This window comes from Columba livia, chromosome 1 (genome assembly GCF_036013475.1).
Source record: "Columba livia isolate bColLiv1 breed racing homer chromosome 1, bColLiv1.pat.W.v2, whole genome shotgun sequence".
NCBI classification, from domain to species: Eukaryota; Metazoa; Chordata; class Aves; order Columbiformes; family Columbidae; genus Columba; species Columba livia.
The window spans coordinates 92,728,238-92,754,249 of NC_088602.1; the positions used below are offsets into that span (position 1 = coordinate 92,728,238).

Below are 26,012 nucleotides of genomic sequence, written 5' to 3' on the forward strand. Positions count from 1 at the left end.
GTGGTTAATGGAGTGGAAGCGGGATGATGCACTGTTAAAGCCGCCACGTACTCGCTCTGCAAGTACGCTGGGTTGAGGAAAGACGGGGAGACTCAGATGTGTTCAAAGAGAACATAAAAATACATTTAGCGTATTGCACAATGGAAAGAGCTGGCGAGCCCCTGATCTTGGGAGCCTCTTTATCTGTTTTTGCAGGGACCTATAAGCACGTCGATCTGGATTCTCAAAAGCACCTGAAAACTGTATTTTGCAGCAGCAAAACACAGAGGCAGAGTGACAGCCCCATTGAAGTCTGCTCTGAAACACTGCCCTGTGAACACTTCTAGCTCTATTAACCCACGGCCTATTAAACTGATTTAAAAGTGGAAATATTAAAAATCAGGGCAGGATACAGCCGTAGTAAGAACAAAGCCATTTTAATTCCCTGGGTTTAAACACTGCCCTTGACTCCACTCCTGTGTTTCACCAGTTCATGGGAACCCAGATAAACTTCGGCTGTTTTTGGTGGAACGAGATTACGATAGCAAGGACCTTGATATGTCTCTTCAACAAAGCGTATTGCACCTGGAGAAAGACAAAAGGCTGGCTTGTAACAAAATAATCTCTTAGTCGTTATGTTTTGTGCTAATTCAAAGAGCTGATCTTTAAATGATCTCTTTTGCTTTGCTATCAGTGCTAATTCTGCTGCTTCACTTAAAGATCTGTCAGCAATTTTTTTACAGCCTCTTGTTTCCAGGGATTTTAGACTTGGTCATAAAAGCATAGTCCCAGCTGAAACTTAACATATAAGGTTACAATATTTAAAAAAAAAAAAAAAAGTGAGTGAGTATACTCAGATATTTTTAAGGCTATAAAAGCGTAAAATGAACCAGAAACGTGTAGCTTCAAGTGATTACAAAGATTATTTGTTTCCCCTAGACGGGGCTAATAGCTTTTTTATTTTTTTCTATTTTTACTTTTTAGCCTATGGATAATTAATAAATCACCATCTGGAAACATTATTTGGGTTAACTTGGAAAAAAAAGGTTATTTAATTGCACATGGTTTTGGATTATATTCTTAACCGCACTAGTTAGAAAGCTTTTATGCAACTTATTAACTCAGCATTAATGTCTCCAAAAGAACACCTTCTTGGTCTGATGAGTTACACATTAAAAATATTTCTATTGGCTCTGAAAAAAATTATACTGTAAAGGAACCATATAAATTTGTATTTATGTAAACCTCTTGAATTATAGATCTACCTACTCTGGTTACCATTAACCACTGCAAAATTAGTAAACATGTATCCGTTTCAGTCTGGTATTAGAAGAAACTCAACCATAATGCTTAGATAGATAGATTTATAGTTATTATATATATGAACTTAAATGTTCATCAAGGGTCTTACCTAAACTTTCCTAAACAACACCCTAGCACAGCTCTCATGGCTCTGTTTTCTTTTCCCCTCTGTACAAAGCAAGGGGTGAGTTAAGGTTGAAGCTTTGGCCAGGTTAGAGCTTTAACTGAATATCCTTACTCTGTGCGTGTAGGTCAAATGCTTTGCCATTATACACTTGGTACTGGCACAAAGTAATCTTTCAACTCAAACCATGTGTGATGTGGTGGTAGCTTTTTCTCCCCTTCTGTTTCCCTTTGGTCTGTGGATTGGCTATGGTTAGATCTTTGAAATGAACAGGTGTACTTTCTCCCTCCTTGTGATATGAAAGAAGCATAAAACTCGATTATAGCAATTTATGGTCTCTTAACTTGCTTGGACTTGTATCCATGACACAAGAAGCTTTATGCTCAAATTCAAGACTTGGTAAAATAGGAAGTTAAAATTAACCTCAATCCTTTTATAGGTGAAAACCTCAACAAATAAACCGTGGTTTAGTGGCATGGCAACCTGCCTCTTTAAATCCAAGAACAAGTCTGAGATGTCTATTTTGAGTTATTTTTGGGTTTTTTAAAAAAAGATATTTGGGCTTGGATAAATAGAGCAGTAGCCTGTGATTCATACTGATGTGAGTTAAAGAAAAGTTTAATTCTACTACTTGAAAGTTAGCAATATGTATGGGATTTTTATGCCTTATTTTATACCTATGTAAAAAGCCCTCTGTATTCTCTCCATTAAGAGAGTTTCAAGAGAAGTGTTTCAGGATGCAAAGATATGCAGATAGGTATAGCGATGATATGGAGAAAGTCAGGAGCATTTAGTTTTTTGGGGCCTGCATTCTGAAATGTAGCTCTGTTTATTAAAAATAACTAAAAAATAAAAGGAAAATATCCTAACTTCCTAGAGATCACACAGAAGAGCAGCCTGAAAACCAATTAGCATTTGAACACATGAAAAAATGATGGTGCCAGAGCTTCTTCCCACCCTAGCCGTTTCCCCTGCTATGATAGCGTGACCCTGAAAAGCAGAGCCCTAGGAATTAAAAGATGTCTGTAGCAGAGACAGTCCTGAATGAGGGAGGCTTCAGTTTGGATCTTATTTTAGTGATAGCGACTGGAAGCCTCAACAAGTTGCTAAAAGGACAACACACACATTTCGGAGGCAGAGGGAAACCAAGAGAAAGCAGCCTGATAGGTAAAGAGGAGGATATCAGTGCGGGAACGGTAGCCCTTTGATTGCCGTCATTTTCTGAGTTACGTCTTCAGGTGAAGCACATTAAAATCTTGTTTGCGAAGAGCAAAGCAAAGCGACATACTAAAACTATTTCTGGAGAGAGCAGCTGAATCCCCAGCTGGGCGTGAAAAGGCAGTTGCTCTGAAGTTGGACACACGAGGGACTTTCACAGGGAATCAGGGCAGAGGAATACTCGATGTTAAACCTGATACTCTGCTAAGCATATAGTGTTCCCAAGAAGCTGAAGAATGCAAGTCTGTGACCAATACCTCCACCCACGTAGCCTCTGGCTGCTGAGTAGCCATAATAACATGTGCGTTTTCTTTTATCGGAACAGAGCTGTGCACAGGAGAAAGCCAACGTGGTTTGCTCTGCAAATCAGAACGCTACATGAGGGGACTGCCAGGGGCTGGGAGAGGTGCGGGACTGGATCCTTCACCTCAGCTGACCTGGCATGGCTTTAGGGAGGGAAGGAGCTGGGTGGTCCTTCCAAATGTGTTTTTGCCCACCTCTTTTCTACAATACACATGGTAATGTGTTGATTTATTTAAAAAAAAAAAATTAAAAATGCCCACTTCTGCTCACAGCAAAGTCAAGAGCAGATTTGCAGCAGCTTTCACCAACTCAAAGACCTTCCTGGCCCTGGGAACAAAAGTATGTAACAAGGGTTTGCCTTAGGTAAACGATAACCTTTCCTGCATGCAACAAAATGTACCCTGGTTTTAAAAAACAAATGCTGAAAAAATAACTTATTCCAATCTGTGGTAACTTTCTCACAAAAACTCCAGCAGTGAACCTCAGTTAAGGCCGTTTCATTTTGTCTGGAAGATTAGAGAAAAACTCCATTAGGTGCATCTCACTATGAACCTACATTTTGATACTAAGTTTGCAGAACATGCATCAGCTGACGGTTTAGTGACCTGATTTCCTGCTTACTGAGTTCAAGCTGATCCCAGGGACAGAGTTGGTTTTAGCAGCGACAGACTCAGCTCTAGCAGTAGCAGATAAGATGTCAAGCTACATGACTTGGTTTCACTGGCATCATCTGAGCCTGAGCCTCAGAGGAAATCAGAATCCTGAGTCACCATTTTGCAGGTTTTCATTCAAATAAAACCCACTGGATAACCAACGGCCACAGAAATATGCTCAAACCAGCCTGCCCATATTAATGTCTTAGCACTAAGAGGTTGTCTTCAGGGGACAAAGCACTTTGCAAAGCTTTCTTTGCTACTGCCTTCCTGGGAAATGTCAAAGTAAGGCAATGATGGTATTTCTTTCTCATTCAAGCACACAATGTAGTCGATAAATATCCATCAGGAAATACACCTACACACAACAAAAGACCTGGCTTAATGCATCTTTGCAAGAAAACAATGACCTTCAGGATGTTACGGTTCTAGCATAAGTGAGGCTGTACTGACACTGGGAAGATGAGACAGTACAGACCCCTTATAATCTGTCAGGTCTTTAGAAATACAGACGTATGTTAGGAATCCCCCCCTTTCACTCATTAAAGGCTCTCACCCATTAAAGGAGGCCAAAGAGAGTCCAGAAGAGATGGAGGGATGAGGGGGCAGCACCTGCAAGCCCCCGTGCTCCGCAGGCTGGAGGGGTGGAGGTGGGCAAGCCGGGGGAGGATTTCAGGTACTTACCCTGAATCTGACTCTGAGGCTGAGGGTTAAAAGCAGTGGTGTGGTTCAAGGAGGCTCGTGGGTTGGGTGTGGGGGCTGGGTGGTGTGGGCTGACCCTCATGGCTGTACGACGCAACTGCTCCAGTTCACTCAGGCGCTCTGAAAAGGACAAGCTCCCGGGCTTTGTCTGCTCATCTATTTTCTGACGATGTCCTATTGTGGGAGGGGGGGGAAAAAGATCAGAAAATCTCACTGATACATGAGGTCTTTTGACTTTTTTTTTTTTATTTTTTAGCCCCCTCATCCTCTGGCAAAGTACCTAACCAGCTAGCAGCCATCTGAAATTAAACTGAAACCACCTCTCTGCAAGAAGAGGAGACACAAGCAAGTCATGCATTGTAACTGTATTGTGGAGCAGCCCAAAACATGGCCTATTCTGCAGAAGAAGATCCACTCAAAACTGCAGTGTCTTCTTACACCTCGCACTAGGACAGGAGGTGTTTCTAAAAGGGGGATTGTCTGCAGAGATGCATAAAAAGAGGAAACATCAAGTGGCCCCTGTGCTAAACCTGCACTGCAATAACTCTTCAAAAATTCAGGTTGTCATAAGGCACCATAATTAGGCAAGTACTGTGGGGCTATAAAATAACAAACCCCCAAAAATCCCATTTTTGATCCTTTTGCAATGGATTTGCAGACAAAAAGAGGAAATAAACACCAGAAGCTGGCAGAGTTGAAACTGGACTGATGAAGTTTATCTTAACGATATCAGGAGCTTCAGAAAAATGAGGTCTCACCAGACATCCGACTGTAAGAGACTAGATGCTGACATTACAGCATTGGCCAGTGCACAGGTGACTTGGCCGTGGCCACATGGGAGTTAATGGGTCCAGCACTTCACAGTGCAGGCCTTGGAGCATGGTCCCCATGAAGCTCTGGTGCTGTGGCCCCATGGGACTGGGAGGGGACAAGAAGGTGTCGGAAAGGCCCAGCTTCAGCACAGCATTGGGGAACATCCAGATTCAGCTGGAAGGGTAGAGACATAGCTCATCATGGGTAGGACTGGTTTCAAGATAAGCCTTAGCTAGCAGCAGTAAGCAGTACGCAAGGACTAAGGTAATGCATTTCTAACTGTTGCCTGTGCTGGGATCCTGTGCTGTAACATCAAATACTGCACACAGAGTATACAAGAGGGACACCTTATCTGCTGGAGCACTTTCTCTCCAGTACGTATGACAAAAGCACAAATTTTGAAGCCTTTTCCCCACATTTTTAAGAGCAACTCTGCAAACAACTTTTTTGTCCATTGGCTTCCTGTGTTATGAGATATCCTTTGAGAGTGGGGTATCTTACCCTGGAAGGCTGCTGGCACCACACTTTGGGGCTGAAATGGAAACGTCCCTAGTAGACTTGTGTTTGGTGAAATGTCTGAAATGGGATGGTCTAGCCATGTTCCCAGGCAGGTGGAATCAAAACTTGACATTGTTATTTTCCCCCATCCCCCAATAGGGCTTTCCTTCTTTAAAATCACAGTAAAAAGACCTTCAGCAGAAAGCCCAAAAGCAGACTGTCTCTGGCAAACAAATTGTCCTTTCAAAGAGGCTGTCTGCAAATGGAGGGCAAGATACTGACTGCAATGGGTCTATTAGGACATACCCTGACCTCCTCTATTTAGTCAATGGAGTAGGATCCCCAGCTCCAAAAATGTAATTTTCATGCTCTCTACTTGTGGACCTTCTTGTAGAGCAGTGGATGTCTTCATCCCTCCTTTTCCCTGCAACCCAATCCCATTTATGCACTTTGTGTTTATCTCAGGAAATCGGCTCCCTCATAAGTCTTTGTGGCTTATCCCTTCCCCTTCTTCCCATAGGACACTGTCAACCTGACAGGAATGCATGGCAAATCCCTAGCCCAGAGGTCACCATCTTTTTTTTCTACTTGTTCCTTTGAAGGTGGTGGCATTATCTTTGGTTTCTGCTGAACATCACAGTTTGCTGTCTGTCTGCTCCTGATTTTCATTTTCTTGTCATGAAGAGTTGCCTTCTGCAGCTTTCTTTGCATCTCCATCCTCCCTGCAAGGAGGTGGCCAGTGCTATTCCTGTGGTGAGCCCCCTCTCAACTCACAGCTACAGCAGTGGAACAGATTGGCACAAAACTCCTGAAAATAATCCACCGTGCTCCATTCCACACATGCCCATAGTATTTCATACATAAACTTTCATAAACATCCACTATCCAATTTTGAATATCAGTGAATAAGCAGCAAAAGATCTCTAAAGAGCTCTGTATGCCCCTTATTCTACAGAGCGCTCTTTCAAGCCACCCTAACAGCTCAATCAAGAAACCGGATAATTTTATGCACTAAAAGGAAAATGTGCATTTAAAAGCAGTTCCCAGTAGCTACATTTCTAAAATTAAATTTTATAACTTGTATTATGGTTCCAAATCACAGCGGCTTGGCATTTCTTCCTGTTGCCAGGCCCTTTGGCACAGCTTGAACTGTCTCAGATTCCACACTGTGCTGTAAATTATCCCAAGAGGGGGGAAAAAATAAAATATAAAAAGACATATTATATAGTAGTGGTTTCATCATTAAAGAGACTCAAAAGAGGCTTTCAAACTTTTTTTTTAAAAAGGAGAAGAGAAGCAAAGAAAGATGAAAAATACTTTTATCTCACATTCTGGTTGGTCAAGAGCAAATGCTTTGTTTGTCAGCAGTGCAAAGCTGGATGCTGCCTCAAGTCTTGGGCTTCTGACTCGGCACTTGAATGCAAACATGCGGAGTCATACATGATGTGTGAAATACTTCATGCATTTGGATTATTTTAAACTTCAGCAGGCTTGCAAAGCCAAGATCCAGATCCTTCCAAATCCATCCCCTCATGATGTAATTTATTCCTAATTTCAAATTCTGCTTGGACATCTTCTGCTTTTAAATGAGTGCTGAGTTTGACCCCCTGCTACACTGCCTTCTCCTCCTACCTCCCTGGTGCTGCCCTCCCGGCACCCAGAATTTTGGCTACCTGGTGCAAACTCAAGCGTCCCAGCAGAGCAAACTGGTGTGCTGCAGCCCTGCAAGGAGGTGAGCAGTTCCTCTGAAGCCAAGGGGAGAAGGGCTGTGTTGAGGCCGCTGGGGTAGGAATTAAATTTCTTGCTTTACATCTAGCTCCAGCACTACACTTGTGTTGAGCTGGCATACGATGCCAGGCAGAGCAGACAAACCTGACCTCTCTTTGAACAAAGCAGCAGTGAGCAGGGCAAATTAACCCCGGCACAGCATCCTCCCGAGATCACTGTGAGGCACCCCATTCCCAGGCCAGCTCCCTCTGAGACGATGGGAGAATCTCTGCCTCCATCTACACTGCACATCCAACAAGTGAAACTCTGGGACCTCCCCACCCAGCCCTGCCCTGCCCTAGGTCATCCTGCCAAATTTTGGGCGTTGAAAGGGGGTGTCTGAGCTAGCAGCCTCCTGCATGAGGCCTCCTCCATAGCCTGGAGGTAGCAGTGGTGCAGTGATACACCCAAGATCTGGTTCATCCCTTGGGCTTCTGGAAATCCCACTCACGAGAAGGAAAGACTAGCACCAACAGGTTCCTTCCCAGAGCAACTCTGCTGTTGTTTTCATCCACAAGTTGTAATTTTTGATGGGAACTACCTAGAATCAATGTCAGGCAATTTTCATCTCAAGATGTAGCTCCAAAAGTGGCTATTCCCTTCCCACCCTGAGTCAGAAGAGCTGTTTAACCTTTTGTCCCTTAAGCGGACTGCTGGAGGTAGCAATACAGAACCTGTTTCGCATGAAGGTCGGCAGCAGGGAAGTGAAGAACTGTGTCAGAAAAATGTAACAAATACAAATGTTTTTCCCAAGCCACCATAAATGCACAGGGAGAGCTTTGCTAGGGTGACTTGTGTTTATTAGCTTTACTTTGAAGTTACCCTCTAGACACCTTGCTTAAAGAGCAGGCAAGTTATCCTCAGTTCACCCCCGTAAAGGCCAAGCCTATTATTATCCCTCTTTTACAGGTGGAAAACTGAATGACAGAGAAATGAGGTGACTTGCCTGTGGTCAGACAGTGACCCTGTGGCAGATGCTTGCCTCCCAGCTTAGCGTGATGACCACAAGCCCAGGCTTCTCCTTCGCATCATGATGCAGCATAAAAAAGAGAAGGAGGAAGGTGCTTGGAAACTAGTGGGGCTCTGCTGAGTTGGCAGTCTGGCCAGGAGGATCTGACACTTTTTCAAAGCAGACAAGACTTTATGGAAGTCAATCAAACATTGAGATGTTGTAGGAAGACCTTGTCCCTGAGCTCACAGAGGGAGACAGCTTGCCATGAGACGGCACCACTGTCCTCTTTCCCTCCCCCTGTACCCGTAATTTTTCTCAATTTGCAGTTACTAGCAGAGGAAAGAAAATGACAGGATTTCTTTTTTTCACCTTGGGTTGCAGGGTCAGTGTTTGAGATGCTGGAATAAACAGGACATCAAGACTGCTTGGCTAAACCACAGGGTTTGGGGGCTTTTAGATTTTTTTTTCCTTATGCCTTTCAAGTACGGTCTCAGTGAGGTCAGGCAGATTTTTTTTACATAGAATATTAAATGAGGAGAGCAGAGAAAATATTAGCTTTTCCGATACTTTTACAGCAATGCAACATGAAAGTGCTTTCCCTCTTAATGGGAGGGAAATGCAGTTTTATAGACTTTAAGAGACCGTGGAGCACTCAGCTTGGCCCCTGGCCATCTGGTTGGGGCTCTGCACATGGAAATGACAAGAACAAAGTGCCTTCGCTACCCCTGTTTTTGTGCACATCGGGCACTCATTGGGGATGGTTGCTTGGTCTGGGTTTCACGCTGCAGCTGGCCTCCTGGAGACAACAACAGCACCCTGGGCTGCCTCCAGGTGCAGAAAAAGGTTTCTCATTACCTTCCTTTTAACCTAGTTTTTGAAATTGTCACTAGATGCCTTTCAGTTTCAGAAGGGGAGAGGCAGGTAAAATAGAGGCTGAGGAGAGGCATGAGGCCATCGGTACTCTCATTCTGCCAGCTGAAGCTACTGAAATTCCTGCGGGTACCCAGGACTGTTTTACAAGTGAACACTGCTGGAATGGATTAATGGACTCTTTTTTTTCTCTTTTATTCAAGTCACAGGAGGAGTACACTGTTCTGTCAATTGCACTTATTCACTCACAAATCTGACTACTTGGAGCTGGTGCACCAAGAGGTACTAATGTCCTCCAAAGGTTTGGGCTTGGGGAACCAGGTGTATTATCCACAAGTTTTCTGTCCAAAATCAGCAGGTTGTACTTGCATGGAAATAGTATAAGGGGAATTTAATTAAGCAGACCCCTTTCACTTGATGGGGGCCAGAATACCACTTCCTCTCGCCTCTGCCTCCTTTTATCCCAGGCTGGAAATGGAGACCTTTCATACCCAAAATGTGGATTATAGACAAGAAAATACAGCATCTGCCAGACTTGCTGATGTAGGGAGTGACTGATGAGACTTAATGCTTTGGTTTAATGAAAACTGGCTGCTTTGGAACTACGTTGGATCTCAATCCAAGTATCTCCTATTTCCAGGGCTGTTTGTGCTCAGGGCCTTGGTTTGGCTCCAGCTCTAGTGGGGTAGAAAACGAGCCATGTTTCATTGTGTCCAGTTAATAAAGTGGTAAACATTGTTTTGTGCCATGGAACTAAAATAAATCCAATTATTTTGTACATAGTGACAAATGAGAAGAAAATATTCTCTTTCACATAATTCTAGGAAGTGAACACACTATCTTTAGTGCAAAAAATTATATGTTCTTGTAAACAGAAGTGAATTAAAGTATCGTGCTTCTATATTACTGCCAAGATGGAAAAGGCAAATGCTTGAAAATCAGCTATGCTACTTGAAAAAAAGCATTTATTCCTAACAATAGAAATAGTGCCTTGAGTGCATAAACCAGCAGTATTTTTCTGTGCCAGATATCCCAGATAAAAAATACTTTGCTTACCCTTTTTGCCTGATTTCCAGTCTGCACACAAAGAACAAGTAGCATAACTTTTCTAGGACACTGTTTGCTGTGTTTTCAAACAGACCTGACCTGATCTTACAGAAGTGTATGCAGATGTTTAGCATAAGGCATTAACCTTTGTTACAGAGCAGGTCATGGGGCTCTTTGAAATCACACTTGAAAATAAAGCTAATCTTTAGAGTGTTTTCCTCTCTAGCTTCCCTCAGTTGGAAGAGACTTATACCACACTCAGGCATTAAAAGGGCTGGTACGGGACAGCATCAGAGCTCACCAACCTCTTGTGAATTGTTAAAAGTGTGATGTAAAAAGTTCCTGAAAAAGGAATTGGACACATTGTAGGGTATTTTCTCTTTCCTCAGTTCAAAATATTGTTGCTGTGGTGAGGAAAGATAATGATGAAGGTAATCAGAGCTTTGAGTAGAGTTCTCAGCAGTTATATTTTTTTGCTGTTTTTCTTAAGCACTATACAACACAAGCCTTCTTTCCAGGCGGAAGAACCATCATGGTAGACAGACTATTATGCTAAACATTTTTGTGTTCTGTCTGTAAGACTGCAGAATTGCTGTTGGTTGTGACACCTGACCTGACTGTGGGCATGCGGTACTGGGAAATGTATAAATGTGGCTGGATATTATGCGACTGGAAGACCGGGCTGGCATCCAGGCGGCCCTCAGAAGCAGAATGCTGAGCAACACCAAGCACAGACAGACTGACACCGGGAAGCCCTTCCAGATTTACGTCTCCTATCAGCTCCCTAAAAAACCTCACCCTTTCTGTGTTTCTATGAAAAAATCTGCTTGTCACTCCAAATAACTGCAGACAGGCTAGACATTTCAGGTACCATCCTTTGCTGAGCATTTAATTTGTCCACCAGGTGATCCAATTCGGCTGTGTGTTGAACAAGTGTCCAGTGATGCTGACAGGGTGAACAAAGATTTACGTGGCAGGTTCCCTGCTCTCCAGTAACTGCCCACTTTGTCTGGGGGAAACCCCAGGTAGCTTCTTGCACCTCTGTTGAGTTCTTAGTCACCCTACTGTAACAACATGCACCCTGAGCAGCTCAAGATTTCTTTTCCTACATGTTTTAACAGTAGTTAAACAATATTTTGGCAGTATTTTTTTTTTTTTAACCTCTTCTTTTTTAAATCAGTGCTTTAAAAAAAAAAAACAAAACACACAAACAGACACTACAGGTAGCACAAAATTGTTGTGAGAGGGAGTCCTGCCCCAGAACAAACAAGAGCAGGTGGGAGAGTCCAGATCAAGCCCCTCTTGCATGGTATCCACTAGAAAACAAACTTCTGTTTCCTGTTGTCCAAGTGAGTGCCCTAATAGCAGTCTGAGAGCCCATTTTGTCACTGATTCATTATCCAGCTGCATTGGGAGAGCTCCAGCGGGGAATGTCCCCAGGAAAAGGGACAAGCAGAGGCTGCCGGTCTCCCTCTCCCCAGCCAGCACACTAACTGTGAGACTACGAGCTCCTCTGGGCTGGGTCTCTCCAGCTCTCTCCCTGCCTCCTGACAAATGTATGAAAAACCTCACGTCTACCCTGAGGTACCACAGCCAGAAAAAGCAATCTTGACAATTTTTGCGAGGCAGGAAATAACGCTTCCTCTCGCCTCAGCTCTGCTGGTGAGGCCTGTGCTGTATTAACAAATAGGAAGGCAAAAATGTATTTCCACTTAAAACACAATTATTTTGTTTGCCATGGATCCACCAAAACTTCTAATGAAACTGACATATACGTGTCCTCTATTTCTGTCGTGGAAGTGCAATTATTCTGTGGTTTCACCCCTAAAATTAGGTCATCACAATGAAGTAAAAGTAAGGGAACCGAGCGTTAGGAGTTTGGAGGGAAGAACTTGTTCATGAAAGTTAAATTAGTCTCCAAAATTATACCCTTTGCTTTCTTTTCCCTTTCCCCCATGTCAATGTATATACTTTAAAAACCTGACTCCTTGACAAAGTTTGAATGACTCCCAACTTAAGCATCACATTGCCAAAAGCCTCTTTTGTTTCTTTATAGTTTGCATCTTCCCACACGTACAAACCGCCATTAGAATACCCTCCAGCCGTGGGCTGAGACATCATAGTTGAAGATATGTATGAGAGAGTAGGTGCAGAACGAGACACATCCAGCCAACCAACAGCTCAGCAAGCAACCAAGAAAAATACAGGCACAAAAAGACACCTCTGTCCAAAGAAAAGCTGCAGAAACACAAGGCTTGGGCAGCAAGGACTGAGCCACCATTTGAGTAGCCCTTGGGAGAAGGTTGTGTCTCTGCTGAATACAGGGTACCAGGCTCCTAATTCAGGCATCTTAATCAAATGTTTAAGCTTAGGTGGGATGAATCTGCACTCCCTCCTGCAGCCTGAGTGGGAAAAGTGAGGGATGATGGCATTTACCACCTTTGCAGTTCCTCCAAGAGGACAAAAAATGGGAAGTGGGGTGCACAAACATCATGGTATTGGAGGTCAGAGAAACAGCTCAGACAGAAACCCATTTCATCAGCCCACTGAAATATGTCTAGACAAGGGCAGGTCTTCATCATTCAGACTCATTCAGAGTTGAACAAGCAACCTGCAACTTAAAGGTCAAGCCCTGTGGCTCACTGTTTATTTAAACCAGGCAAATTTGGCAACATAAATGTAAATTTAGCCCCCATGGATATTGACCATCTAGACTTTGATGACATATAAAAAACTTCACTCTTGTCCAAACAAACAAACAAAAAAAGTATCTAGCTGGCTACACACTCCCTCTGAACTAAAGACTTTTGCTTTTACCAAGTCTGGTCACTGGTGTTTCTGCACAATAGTTGAAAATACCAGTTTTTCTAAAGAAATGAACTTGGATATTTTTATCTGTAGGTTATTAAGCAGTCTCTCCTCTGTACTAATGCTCCATTGTGCCTACACAGGACTGCAGTTCACTGAAAGCTCATAAATTTATTGTGGTTCTCCCTAGTCTTTATTTAAGGCTCTTGAACCATTTTTTGCTTTCCTTATTTTCTTTGCAGCTGCAGAGAGATATAGTAAGCTACTGTACAGCATTTTGAAAGCAGGGCCTCTGAGAAGTTTCCAAACTGCATACAAGCAGGTTATTCTTTGGCTTGTTTTCTTTGGCTTGGTGTTAGCAGTAGAGAATGAGTCAAACAGCATTAACTTTCAAGAGGGAAGTGGTGTGGTCAACCAAAACTGTTTGCGGCTAGATTGCGAAGATAGGTAGAGCAGGTAATGAAGAACAGCCCATAATGCAGGGTGTAGGTAGGAGAGGCAGACAGACTCAGACAAACAGAGTCCTTAATAATTAAATCAATGCTGTCGCCTAAATTTTTCTGCAGCTTTATATGCTAAGGTTATGACACAGCCTGGCCTTTCTGGAGTGGTCCAGCCTTAAGGAGATGGCCTGGTGCATGTTGTGCTTAATGGACTCCAACTACAACACTGAGCAAGGGAAGAACAAAGGTTGGGTGTTATGAAAAAAAAACAAACAAACAAATGCACACAAAAAGCCACCAACAAAACCAAGCAGCCAACCAACCAACCATCCAACAAAACAAAAAGCCCAGCAACTTTTCATTTGTGGCTTGCTAAATTATTTCTTGTGTCTCCTCTCATTTTTAGAGCCTGTTCCTTATCTGTTCCACAGTTAAAGAAGGCAAGGAAGTTGTTTCCATCTTTCCCTCTCTTTAGGATATTTCAGTTATCAACAAGCATATAGTGTCCTCATACAAGACAACTCTAATGATTCAGAAGCAGGGTTGAGATGGCCTCTCCCAAACATTGCTCTCCCTCACACTTTGCACAGATCTATGCAGCACTGACATAGGGTGAGTCTGACCAAGATTTATCATTAACACTAATAGAAAATGCATTTACTCATTACAATTCCCAACTGCAGCAGATAAGCAAGGGCACAAATGGAGATGCAGAGCAAATGTCCTTTTTGCATTCTTCACAACAGGGGACAGAGGATGAAGCAAAAGCCTACAGTGTTTTTGTATGGGCCTGCAAGGAGGAAACTGCTGCACCATCTAATAATCCAGGGCAGACAAGGCTGGGAGGGACTGCAGTGCAGATGGATTTCCACCCCTTCCAGTTATATTCCAAGAAGGAAATAGGGCTGTTCACCAAGAGCGTCACACCGCTTCATCCAGCTTGTCTCTTAGACACAGGTTGTTTTGGTAAACCCAGAAGTAAGACAACTCCTCAAAATCAGAGGCTTCAGAAAAGGTCCTGCACTACCAAAAGCTTGTTTGGCAAGTAGGAGTGTCTGATCACTCCATGCATGGCGAAAGTTTCCCTCCCCTTTCTCCCAGTTCCCTTAGGAGCCTGAGGAAGAGAAGGTCCTCTCTCCAACCTCCTGAAGACATCAGGGTGAAGGAAGCAGGTTACAGTGGTTGTGTGCAATTGGGTCCTGCTGCCCTCCAGCACAGCCCTGAAGGAAACTTTCTCACCTGCCAGCAGTGGGGTAGGCATTTGGTGGCCAGTCCTGCAGGGCCAGCAGGTGCTCCAGCACCCCAGCTTTGCTGTCTTTTGCTAGCTAACCTCCTTCTAGGAAAGGTAAGGGCTCTTTGACACCCTTAAAACCACAGTAGGTAGGAGCACCATGGGGTTTGAACTACAAGTCCATCCTTCCCTAGCTTGTGTAAAGACACAGCAGCCGCTTCAAACCTTTCATTCACTCACGTTTAATGACTGCCATCCAAAAGTCCGTCCTTGCTGAAGAAACATGATGGATGAAGGACGAGATGTAGAAAACTTTCATTCAGAGCACCACCAACTAACTTCACTGGAAAGATACTTGGCATGTCAGTGAACTAGGGTCTTCAGTGGAGACCAGTGTATAGTCATAACCCTATGGCCAACCTACTTGCCAGGGTGCTGCATATTAATGCTTTTCTTTACATACATACACAAAATACAAGTGGTATCTATGCAGTGTTTTTTCATATTTCTACGGAAAATTCTTCTCCCTCCAAAAGACTTCTTCAATGATCTTAACAGCTTCAAATTTTTTGAAGGTAAATGCAGTGGACAGGAGAAAGTCAGACCTACTACTGCTTAGGAAGCATTTTCAGAAGTAATATACATTCACCTAATTCTGGTTTTGTCACAGTTACAGAGTACTTGCCCTCTGATTTCAGCAGAGCTCAGCCAAGGCTGTATATCCCTTGAAAATCTCACCATGCAAATACAGGTAAACACTTAAAAATATTCATCACAGTCTTTGTAGACATTCAACCACTAGGCAATAAAATAATGAATATTAAGTGCAAAAAAACCCAGTTGACAAAGATGAAAAAAGTGCTTAAAGCTTAATACCTACCTGTTAAAAAAATCACACTAATTCAAGAGGTGGGGGAAGAGCCGTGTGGGATTAAGTGGTTCAAAAAAGGAATTGAAACAATTTCTATAGGACTGGGCCAGTCTTACTGCTGTTCCTAGCCCACACCACAGCACCTCTTGTTTCTTGTTTACCTGCTTTATGTGAGGAAGAAAATTGTCCTGTCAAGACTTCTGTTTAAATAACCAGCCAAATAACTAGGCAAGCAAATATATACAAGCTACTGTTTTCCCAAAAAAGCAGTCTTAACTCAAGATCACATATGGCACATATTTGACAATTTTATTGAAATAATATAACAAATTCCCTGCCTCATGTCACCCAACATCAACTCTTCTGACTGACTCAGCAGTGAGACTGATAAACGCCAGGGAAAATAAACCTGTTTCCCCTTTTCCATATAAAAAAGAAACATCTACACTATGAAACATCAAGGATGCTGGTATTAAAAACCTATTGAGGTCCTACCCATTGAGTAGGACAAAGGGGATCCCCTATATCACTGTTATGCCAGACAATGATGAGCATCCATATAAATTCCATAATCCTTTGCACACCTGATGGAGAAAAAACAATACCGTTTTTAGGAGCTGCAGGTAGCTGCTAGCCAGTTAAGTCCATATGAGGCAGGTCTTGCCTGGGCCTTGTCCGCCTTCAGGGATCTTTGCACCGGGGCATTTATAGCAGCTGCTTTTACTGGTCTTTTGAGCTTGTGAGCAGCGTGCCTGCTGGCATGTCTGTATGATTCCCAATCTGAAACCAACTGCTTGAGAGCATGGGGTTTGCTTCAGGTTCCTGTTACCATTGAAAGCCTCCCGGGGTGGCCGGGTGAGGAGACTCTGAGACTTCAGACAACAAGCCGGAGCTGTTCCAGCTTCACCAGCTGCTGTGAGGGGGACAACCCTGGCCCAGAGCTGCCCTTGCCCCAAGGAAGCTGCTCCACCATCCCCTCACGGAGGAGAAGGGGCTTGCTGAGCTGCTGGGATGTGGGGCACAGAGAGGTCTTTCTGAGACACAGAAAGAGCTGCAGAGTTGCCTGTGGATGCTCTGCGGATCTGACTGCATCCAGAAACCAGACCTCTGGTCCTGTTCTGCAGCCAGACTTTTAACCTCCAGTGTCAGGTGGTTCTGTGCTATGTGATGCTCCTGTGCTATACAGTCCTGTGCTAAGCCAGAAGGCCCAAAGCTGTATCACTGCAGTAATTCAGGCTGTTTGTGTGAAAACACGTGCATAATGGAAAAAGGCTGATTTCCCCCTCACTCCTCACTTTTCTGAGTCACAAAGGGACAAACTGCTCTCTGCTCTTTCTCTCTTTGTGTACTTTCATTATGAAAAATGGGCTGGTGGCATGCACAGCTTTCAGAGCAGCGGGAGACGTGCCCAACCACAGGATGTACATTTTAGGCTGTTGTTCCCCTGCCTCTCTGGGGGACTGTGGAGCTGGCCTGGCTGCTGCGGGGGCTGTTAGGACTGTCCTGCTTGTTCAGAAACAGCTCCTCTGGTCTGCAAGCATGCCCTTGCAATGATACATCACTTTATTTTATTTAAATTGATTAAATTGCTCTCTTTGTCTGTCCTTCGATGAGAGACACACACAGAAAGGAAACCAGCAGGGATCCTCTACCTGCCCACACCCATTTACAGACAGCAACACATCAAGTCAAATCGTGTGAATTTGAGCTGATGATGTTTTGTAACTTTCCCCAGCTGCCGCACGCTTGCACATAATCATTGCACAAGCCAACTACAAATGTCCCCAGAATGCACCCGTAATTTAAGCGCTAGTCCGCCCACATGAGTGTCACCCAGACAATAGGACGCAGGGACACAAACACACAGGCACAGACCGGGCAGTGCTCAACCGTCAGCTACTCTTGCAGCCCATCCCTTTCTTTTGTCTGTACACCATCTATTTAGATTGGAAGCTCTCGGAGGCAAGTACCTTAGCCAAGATTTTTTAAAAAGTGATTAGCAAAGCCGGGCTGTGATACTGAGAGGGTGGGTGGCGTGCTGCAGAGCACTCGGTGCTAGCAAAGGAAGAATGAGTCCCAGTTACATTTCTGTTATATGGACAGTCAGCTTGCAAATACCACCTTTTCCTCTCCACATTTTCTGCCAAGTAACTTTTAGGCACTCTAAGTCTACAGGTGAATGGAAGGATCTGAGAAGCCATCGCTGAATTTTATATGATGGGTTGATTACAATAACACAATGATCCATTTTTTCATGGCTTCTAAACTGTTTGTTGGTACATGCTGGTCTCAGTTTCCAACTGATGGAGGCACTTGCAGAAGCAAGTGAGCAAGAAATGAAGGCGTTTAGTATTATTTCAACTCACTGAGTTGAAAGGGATTTTTGGGAAACAGTTTGGCTTTTTCTTGCATGGAAGGCTAAAGGTGAAAGTGATGTGAAACCCTCAGGGGAATCATCCCTCCCCAGCCCCACTTGTGCAGGGTCTTCCTCACTTCTGCCATGGGATGGGTGACGACAGCCCCTCCCAGAAGCTGCTCTGAGAGTCTAAGGTCTGTGGGCAAAGGTTGGACGGGGCAGGTGAAAAGGTAAGCAGATCAGGAATCACCTAAAACTACCAGCCCTTGATGATTTCCTAAAAAAGACCTCAGGCTGGGCAAGGGGGCCTTTCAAGTTTTCCTTCAGAACGGCTAGAGGCCATGGACTTTCCCTGAACCTCACAAGTGAGACAGGACCATTGGATCACTTCAGGTCAAGGTCTGAGGGTTAACTGTTGTTGACCGAGGATGTGCACCTTATGCCCCCCACCTCCCCACTCCCATCCCCCCGGCTGGCTTTGCCAGGAGGCAAAAGGAAATTTCCACTCCTAAAAAGGTGCTTCTTGGGCCATAGCTTTTTAAGCTCTTTCTCAAATCCTGCTCAGCAATATTATTCTTTCTTTCTCCACTCCTCAGCATCCTGCCCTTTGATATAAAAAATGCCCAAAATGTATTTGGGAAAACCACATATCCAATATGGGATAATCACGTTTAATGCCCAGCTTAACCTTGGACATCTCAGGTGCACTGGGGCTAAATCCATGTAGCTTTTTCATTTTGTGCCATTTTCAGGCACCTGATCCATTAGTGATTTTTTCAGAGCTATGTAGGTTAAAACAATTCAATGAGAAAAAGAGAAAGAAGCAGTCAAAAGAAGAAAAACCTAATTTTTCAGCAGACATACACAGTAGGTCAAATGGCCTAAGGGAAATATTTAATTTAAGAGTCATACTATTTCTACCAAGTTTCCTAACCAAAAGTATTTTCATCAGGAGCACTACTCTTGATCTGGTTACTGCTAATGATTTTCCCCATGGACTTAGCTCATAAAAACATAAATTGCTTTATGAATCATAGAATCATAGAAGTTGGAGAAGAAAATGATGGGTTAGGTCATCTTGTCCTTCCTCCTGACGGTGCAGTATTTTTTCTTTTTATAAAAAATATTGAAAATAAGCATTTATTCAGAGCTGGAGAATAAAAATGCTAAGTTTCAGAAGAGAGTTTAAAAACACATAATGAAAGCAGTGGAGGAAAAGCCAGATTCTTAAGTACTTTGGCTCTCTCTACAAGCTGTGACAATTTGATGAGAAGTATCATCTGGATAAGCACAACCAGAAATTCAATGACAAAAAAAAAAAAAGGACAATGCAAGTTCTGTGCAGCAGTAAATATCATGGTCGTAAATGCAAATCTGGTAGTTGCACAGGCAAAGAAGCTGCTAGGCACAAACCTGGCCACCACGATAACTGTCACCAAATGTACAATGGGACATGAAAGAACCCAAAGTCTGCAGACCTCTGTGCAGAGTGAAGATGGCATGTCTGATAATACATATGCCTTGTTATCGTCACCTATTGTGACATTTCCATGCATCCCAGTGAGCCAAAAAGTTGGTGCTTTGCATATTTGCTTTTGGAGCCGTTTGTCTGAGTATTTTTCTGCTTTCCAAAGATGGTTTCAAATCCTGCTTTGTACTACTTTTTGAAGTTTTTTCCCCAAGCATGCCTAGTTGAAGAAACTGTCTTTTTTCATTAAAAACACCCACTTTGAGAACCTATCTAATTCTGGCTCAGAAACTGCTCTTGACCCAGCATTCTCTGAAGACAAAAGAAAATGCTTCTGTTAGTTCTTAAGTTAATCAATCCCAAAGGTTTTTTAAAAGATATTTCTATGTCCTGTAAAGTTCACTAAAAATTGTCCTTCTTTTAAGTTCTGACTTTTGTCTCAGGTGGTCTTCTACCTCAGAAATGGCCCTTACCTTCTGGCATTTTTCACAGGGAATGCAGGCACTCACTAGAATTCAGACAGTCTGAGAACCATTATAACCATAAGGTAAATGAATCAAAAGCTGTTGCTGGAGTTGGTTTTGGACTTCAGCATGTTTTTTCTAGATCTCTGTAAGACAGCACTATCTAATTTTGTTCCCATTACTGTCTTCCATATATTTCTTTTGAATCAGGACATCTTAGAAAATACAGCTCAGTATTTCTGTAATTCCTTTAGCTCGAGTGAGTCATGGATCTGTAAGCATGAACATTCTCAAATATTGATTACTGAAACCAGAAACACTACAATCTAGCAATTTTTCTTTTTATTCTGGTCTTAATACAAGAAGGCTGATACAATTTCAATTCTTTTCAGTACACGGAATACATGTTTTGATATGTCTAACTGCAAGTCTTATATGTGAGTTTGCATAGGTAACAGCCCTGCAATCTACTTTTGGACAGGCTACACACACAACTGATCTAATTGAACCAAGGCAAAATAGAATACACTCACTGAGCCAGAGTACAGAAAAACAAATGTACAGCCCAAACCCATCAGAATTGTCTCAGAATGGAGAATACACTTTTTTTTTCCTTCATAGCCTATGGATCTCATCAGGCCAATCCTTATCTCAGTAGAATGTAGAAAGAGAAGATGTACCAGATTGATCACAACAGCTGCTGCGATTCAGAAACCCTTGGTGAGAAGTCAGACCCAGGGACCTTCCAGCTCACTTACAAATGAAAGGAGCATAATTCCTTCTACGCTGCATCACGAATGACTTAGCGATAAAAGGAGCCGTGCATTCCTACTGAGGGGAGAGTCTGATCTCTTCTCCTGACATGCATAAAACCTCCTCCACTATGAGGCTGATTTGCCTATGACAAAGTGAAATTATTTACAAGGAAGCTTTTACACACATTTGAGTCGGGAAGATATGCATGTTGCTTCAGTATGTATTGTATCTCCATTTCCTTTTTAAAATGTAGAATCTTATTAAATATTAACTATTCTACCAACTGAAGAATTGATTTAAAACAGTAGTATGCCCGCAGGATGATTTTGTTTCTTAGCCTTCTAGCAGACTCGTATTCAAAAATCTAAAGCTTATTTGTTGTCTGCAAACTATGAACATGCCTAGGTAATTGCATATGCAAATCTGGAACTTGCATACACAAATATTTTTTATGTGCACAGCTGCTGGGTTCAGCATGGATATTTTTGAGGAACAATTCAACCACAATTTTCAAAAATAATACAAACTAAATAAGAAGTCTTACCCCAAGAACAGTATTTGTTTTAAAGTCTGTCCTCAAATCCAAAAAATGTAGGTTAGATTTTTCCATTAAATGCATGCAGCATCATGATGCAACTCATACAAATGAAGGCTTAAGGAGAAAATGCACAGGTAAGACACGAGTTTTCTAAGCAATTTTAGTTGAAGTTTCAAACTTTTCTTTTTTTTCCCCACGTCAGTTAAGCAATCCCAAGCTGCAAGTCTCATCCTCTAGTGGGTGTTTGAATCCTGCTGCTGTCTTCTCCTGGGACGATTCCACTTAAGCAACAGCCAGAACTTCTGCCAAGCGTGCAGGAGGAGTGCAAGAAACTAACCACAAACCTCAATTTCCATCAGGGCATTTTGATAAAAATATGAAAATGCCCCATTCAGGATAGTGACTGAGGTTAACAATTGCCTCTGGTAACAGGCAGCACATGTGCTGCGGAAGCATCTATACTTGTGGATCTGCTCCACCCTCACTTTGCTTCATCCCCTAGACAAAACAGCCTGCCCTTGCTGACCAAACAAAACAACCTCCTGTGTGAAAGGATATTCCCCTGGAAATATCAAACCATTAATCTCCTCCTTGTATTTAATTCTTAAAAAAAAAAAAGAGGAAAAGGTTGCTGTCTATGAGAATGGGTGCTCTTAAGCTATACGACAGCATGAGGTACAGTGAACTCCACAAAGCAGCAACCAGGTGTCCTCTTTCCAGCATTTATTTATTTTTGCAGGGTGACTGAGCCTGACAAGTTAGATCAATGACGTATTGGTTTCCAATGCTTTAAAACCCTCTTAACATCTGAAAGGCAAGAGTAGCAAGAAATGATGCGCAAGGTATAAGCTGCCCACCTTTTATCAGCATCCCTTCTGTCAGCTTTTGGGTATGATCCAAGTCATCCCTGGGCAGATACTTTAGAAATGCGATGCAAGTCATATACTAGATCAGCTGGACACCCGTGAAAAATAAGGCTTTGGGAAGGCATAAGTAAAACCACTCAGCTTTAAGCTTTGGCTTAAAACACACCCATTGCTCCACATGCATTGGATAATGCTGCATTTCATGGGGCTGGTGATGAATGCCTACACTAAATTGTCAACCTGGCCTTCTGCAAATGCCAATGTTAGTTCACTTACTTCTGGGCTCACGAGGTCCATCCACTGTTATCTTGATGGCTCTGTGGTATGTGGCTACTTGTGGTGGATTTGTGAAGACCGTGATAGTCAGCGTGAAGCTTTTCCCTGCAAGAGGAAAAAGAGTTACTGAGCATATGTGTTGAGAAAAGGCAGACTCCTCATTTCAAATAGCACTTGAACACACCAAATGGCACTAAAACACTTTAGCTGTCTGTATCTGAAGACAGATATTTGCCCAGGCAGCTGGGTATATAACCTCACAACTACCAGGTGCTGGATGCATTCCCTCTGTGGCAACTGCTCAAAGCTTTTGGAAAAAAAAAATTAATTTATATTTAAATGATCTACACTTTGTTTGTAAAAAAAGAAGGTTGCCCCTAACAGGTAGAGTTTATCTGATATACATGACTGCTGGTACGTTATCTGTACTTTCTAAAGGGAGTTAATTCAGAGAACCTTAGAAATTGTGGCTGTCTCTTCCAAAACTGCCACGGGAATCTGATTAACAGCGCTTGTTAAAATTAAAGAGAACTGGGTGCTCAGATCCCCTAGGCAGATTGTAAAATCCCACGCTTTGTGGTTGAAGCTAGCATTATATCAATTCCATATTGTGCACCAGAACCCTTTAAAAATTATGTACTACTGCAACACCAAGAAACATGGGAATCACAGAATCACACAGAATCACAGAACATTAGGGGTTGGAAGGGACCTCAAAAGATCATCTAGTCCAAGCCCCCTGCTGGAGCAGGAACACCTAGATGAGGTTACACAGGAAGGCGTCCAGGCGGGTTTTGAATGTCTCCAGAGCAGGAGACTCCACAACCCAACTGGGCAGCCTGAATGGAAAAAATAAAAAAATCCCTACAGCTTACCCACAGGTAATTAAAACATTTTATGAAGACATAGCAGAGCATTATGCTTAGTTTCTGCGTTATTCAGTGAGAAAACTGTGAAGACCTTTTCAAAATGTATATGTTCATGCCATGGCTCTAAGTTGGGAAAAGATCCTGTTTTTGTGGCTGCTGTGGAGCGTTGTGTATCCCCTTGTGGCTGCAATGCCTTCAGATGCTGCTACCCCTGGATTTGCTTTTGGCCAATGGCAACATTTACTTCAGGCATTTTTTAAATAACAAAAGTAATATCGTGCATCTTTGATAAGAACTCACATACGCAATCATTATGGCTTTGGCCTGGATAACAATAAAAACATCGTCAGCAGGTTTAGCATAGTTATCTCAGCATCATGGAGGACTCAGATACTGACAGGAATCTTCATTATCAGTAAGAGACATCAAGGGACATCACCCCAAGTTAGATAACTAGAAACTGTTATAAATAATGAAGGTACTTCTCCTTCGGGCACATACTCTGTGAGTTTTCTCTGACTGCTTTATTTTACCACTTGGCTGCAGCCCTCCTGAGTGCTGAGCTTTTTCCCTTCTAAGACTTCACATTTTTATTGTTTGCTTAATTTATCTGTATAAATAAATATAAATATGAACATAAATGTTAATGTAAATATAAATGCCTGCCTCTAGCAGTAATATTCCAAACCCCGCAGCACATTCACTTGCAATTCAATACTTCTCTTAATGCAGTTCTTACTTTGGTGCTAATGGCCTGCATCAACATCACGGTGAGCGCACACATAGCTGTTACTGGAAACTGTCCTCATCACATCCCTGTGAATTAGGGAGGTATTCTCCTCACTCTACAGATGAGGAACCTTGAGGAGACAAAGTGTCTTGGCCACAATCTCACAGGAAGCCTGCAGCCAGTGATGCTAACTTCTTCAGCTGCTGCAACTAAATCCAACTATAATCCTGAATCACAGCCTTGACAAAACAGAAGCTGAAACACAAGACTCACAAATCCCAGGCCAGTGTCTTCCCATCTCCACATCCTCACTGGAAACCAGTCCCTGAGATTGAAGGAATTACAACAGAAGCAAGAATCACTTCAGATCCCTGTCTCAGGGCCTTCGGTGCTCCACTCTTGGGTCCTACATCTACTCAGACCAAGGATGGCTGTGTTCTTAACATTCTTAAATAACAAATTAGATTATAAAGCTTTACAGTTTTGTTACTCTTTCTCTGACAGCACAACAGATCTTTCTACGAGGCATCAGTAATAAAGTTCAACAAACCTCCTTCCAAAAAACTTTATCACTCATAACATTAGACTTAACAAATATCAGAGGCATCTGGGGATCTTCCTTCTTTCCAAAAATGGCTTCCCTGTATCATTATGTACACCACCTAGATCACTAAGACTGAAAGAGACTTTGAAAATATACTTTATTCTCTTTACTTCCTGTTTATTTCTTTTGTTTTGTTTGACAACTGCTGATGCATTAGGTAAGGTGCTCCTCCTGTTCTTCTATAATACAAAGTCAATTTATTTCTTTAGAAGGCTCTTGTGGATTTTTCAGATAGAAAAGAAATGCAGAAAAAATTTATAACAACAGTTAAATGTAATAAAATGTGGCCACATCGCCTGTATACAAGACCAGAATAAAGAAGAGGGACCTGAAGTTACTTTCAAGATTTCCTACAGAATTGAGTATATCTCAGAACCTGTATAAGGTTTTGACACAAGTTAGCAAAAGCAGGAAGATACTTAGCTTACTTCTTGTTGACAGAAGACTATTCATTAACCACATACTGGTTAACCACAGGACTATATAACCATAAACCTATGTGTCACTCATTGCTGCTTACTAATAATTCCGTCTGTGTTTTTTCTCTAGTTATGCTGTTTCATCTGCATTTATCTTTATTAAGTGGTTTTATCACTTTTATTCATAGCTTCTGCATTATTCATCATTTATGTGTCTGGTTGAGAAAGGTATATTTAGATTGGAGTTATTGTTAGTGAAATCTGGGTTTATGGACATACCTGTTCTGGGATGATGGCAGGACTACAAACGTCTCCTCCTTGCTTTTATGTATTATGATCCAGCCATGATACAGATTTTTATTTTCAACATACACTTGTATAATACACTTACAAGCACATGCACATACATACACGCACAAACATACGTAACATGCAGCAGACTAAACCAGTGGAAATAATATCAGATTAGGCAGTGGAGGCTGTATTGAGGCTCCCTAGCACTGGAGTTTATATTAGATGCCATGATTTCTAATACCTGAGTAAGTGGACCTCCTAACTGTTGGTGGAAGACCTACACTGAGCACTTAGTGTCTCCACCCAACTCAGGAAGGGGTGGGTGCCACCAAAACTGAATCAGAGAGCATAAGTGGTGGACTGACCTCTCCAGCGACCGTAAATGGGGTTCAAACACTCCAAGAAGGCATTCTGAAACACTGGCCTGGTTTGGATGCCTCCAGTAGTCATGATGACAATTTGATGACATTCTAGTCATCACAGTGAGCTGGCACGTAGCCCTCCATTAGCTAACATCAAAATCTGAGACCTGCTGGGTTAAACAGTCCCATAAATCTACAGAAAACAATATACAAATTACCCTGGGTGTATGGGGTATGCCTCAGTACACTGAGCCAATTGCTACTGCATCTTCATGTGAGTCTTTGCTGATGGTGGAAGGGCTGAGGGGTGATGTCAATGTCAAGCTGTGCCTCACTGGGGTGCAAGAGGCACTTCAGAGACTCTCACTGTAACTACTCCTGGCAGTTCCTAATATGAGGCACATAGCATCTCATGAGCACAACGATTAA

General features: G+C 42.6%; 1 protein-coding gene across 5 annotated transcripts in view; it reads right to left on the reverse strand.

The window, feature by feature from the left end:
• RUNX1 (RUNX family transcription factor 1) overlaps positions 1-26,012 on the reverse strand; it is a 178,782-nt gene that overhangs the window by 32,013 nt on the left and 120,757 nt on the right. For 4 of the 5 annotated variants that reach the window (XM_065067336.1, XM_065067311.1, XM_021299756.2 and 1 more), the window contains 2 exons: positions 22,306-22,410; positions 4,264-4,455 (listed from right to left, as the gene is read on the reverse strand). In XM_065067336.1, the coding sequence (XP_064923408.1) occupies positions 4,264-4,455; positions 22,306-22,410 (297 nt within the window). The remainder of the gene's footprint in view (positions 1-4,263; positions 4,456-22,305; positions 22,411-26,012) is intronic. The other variant, XM_021299759.2, reaches the window with a different exon arrangement.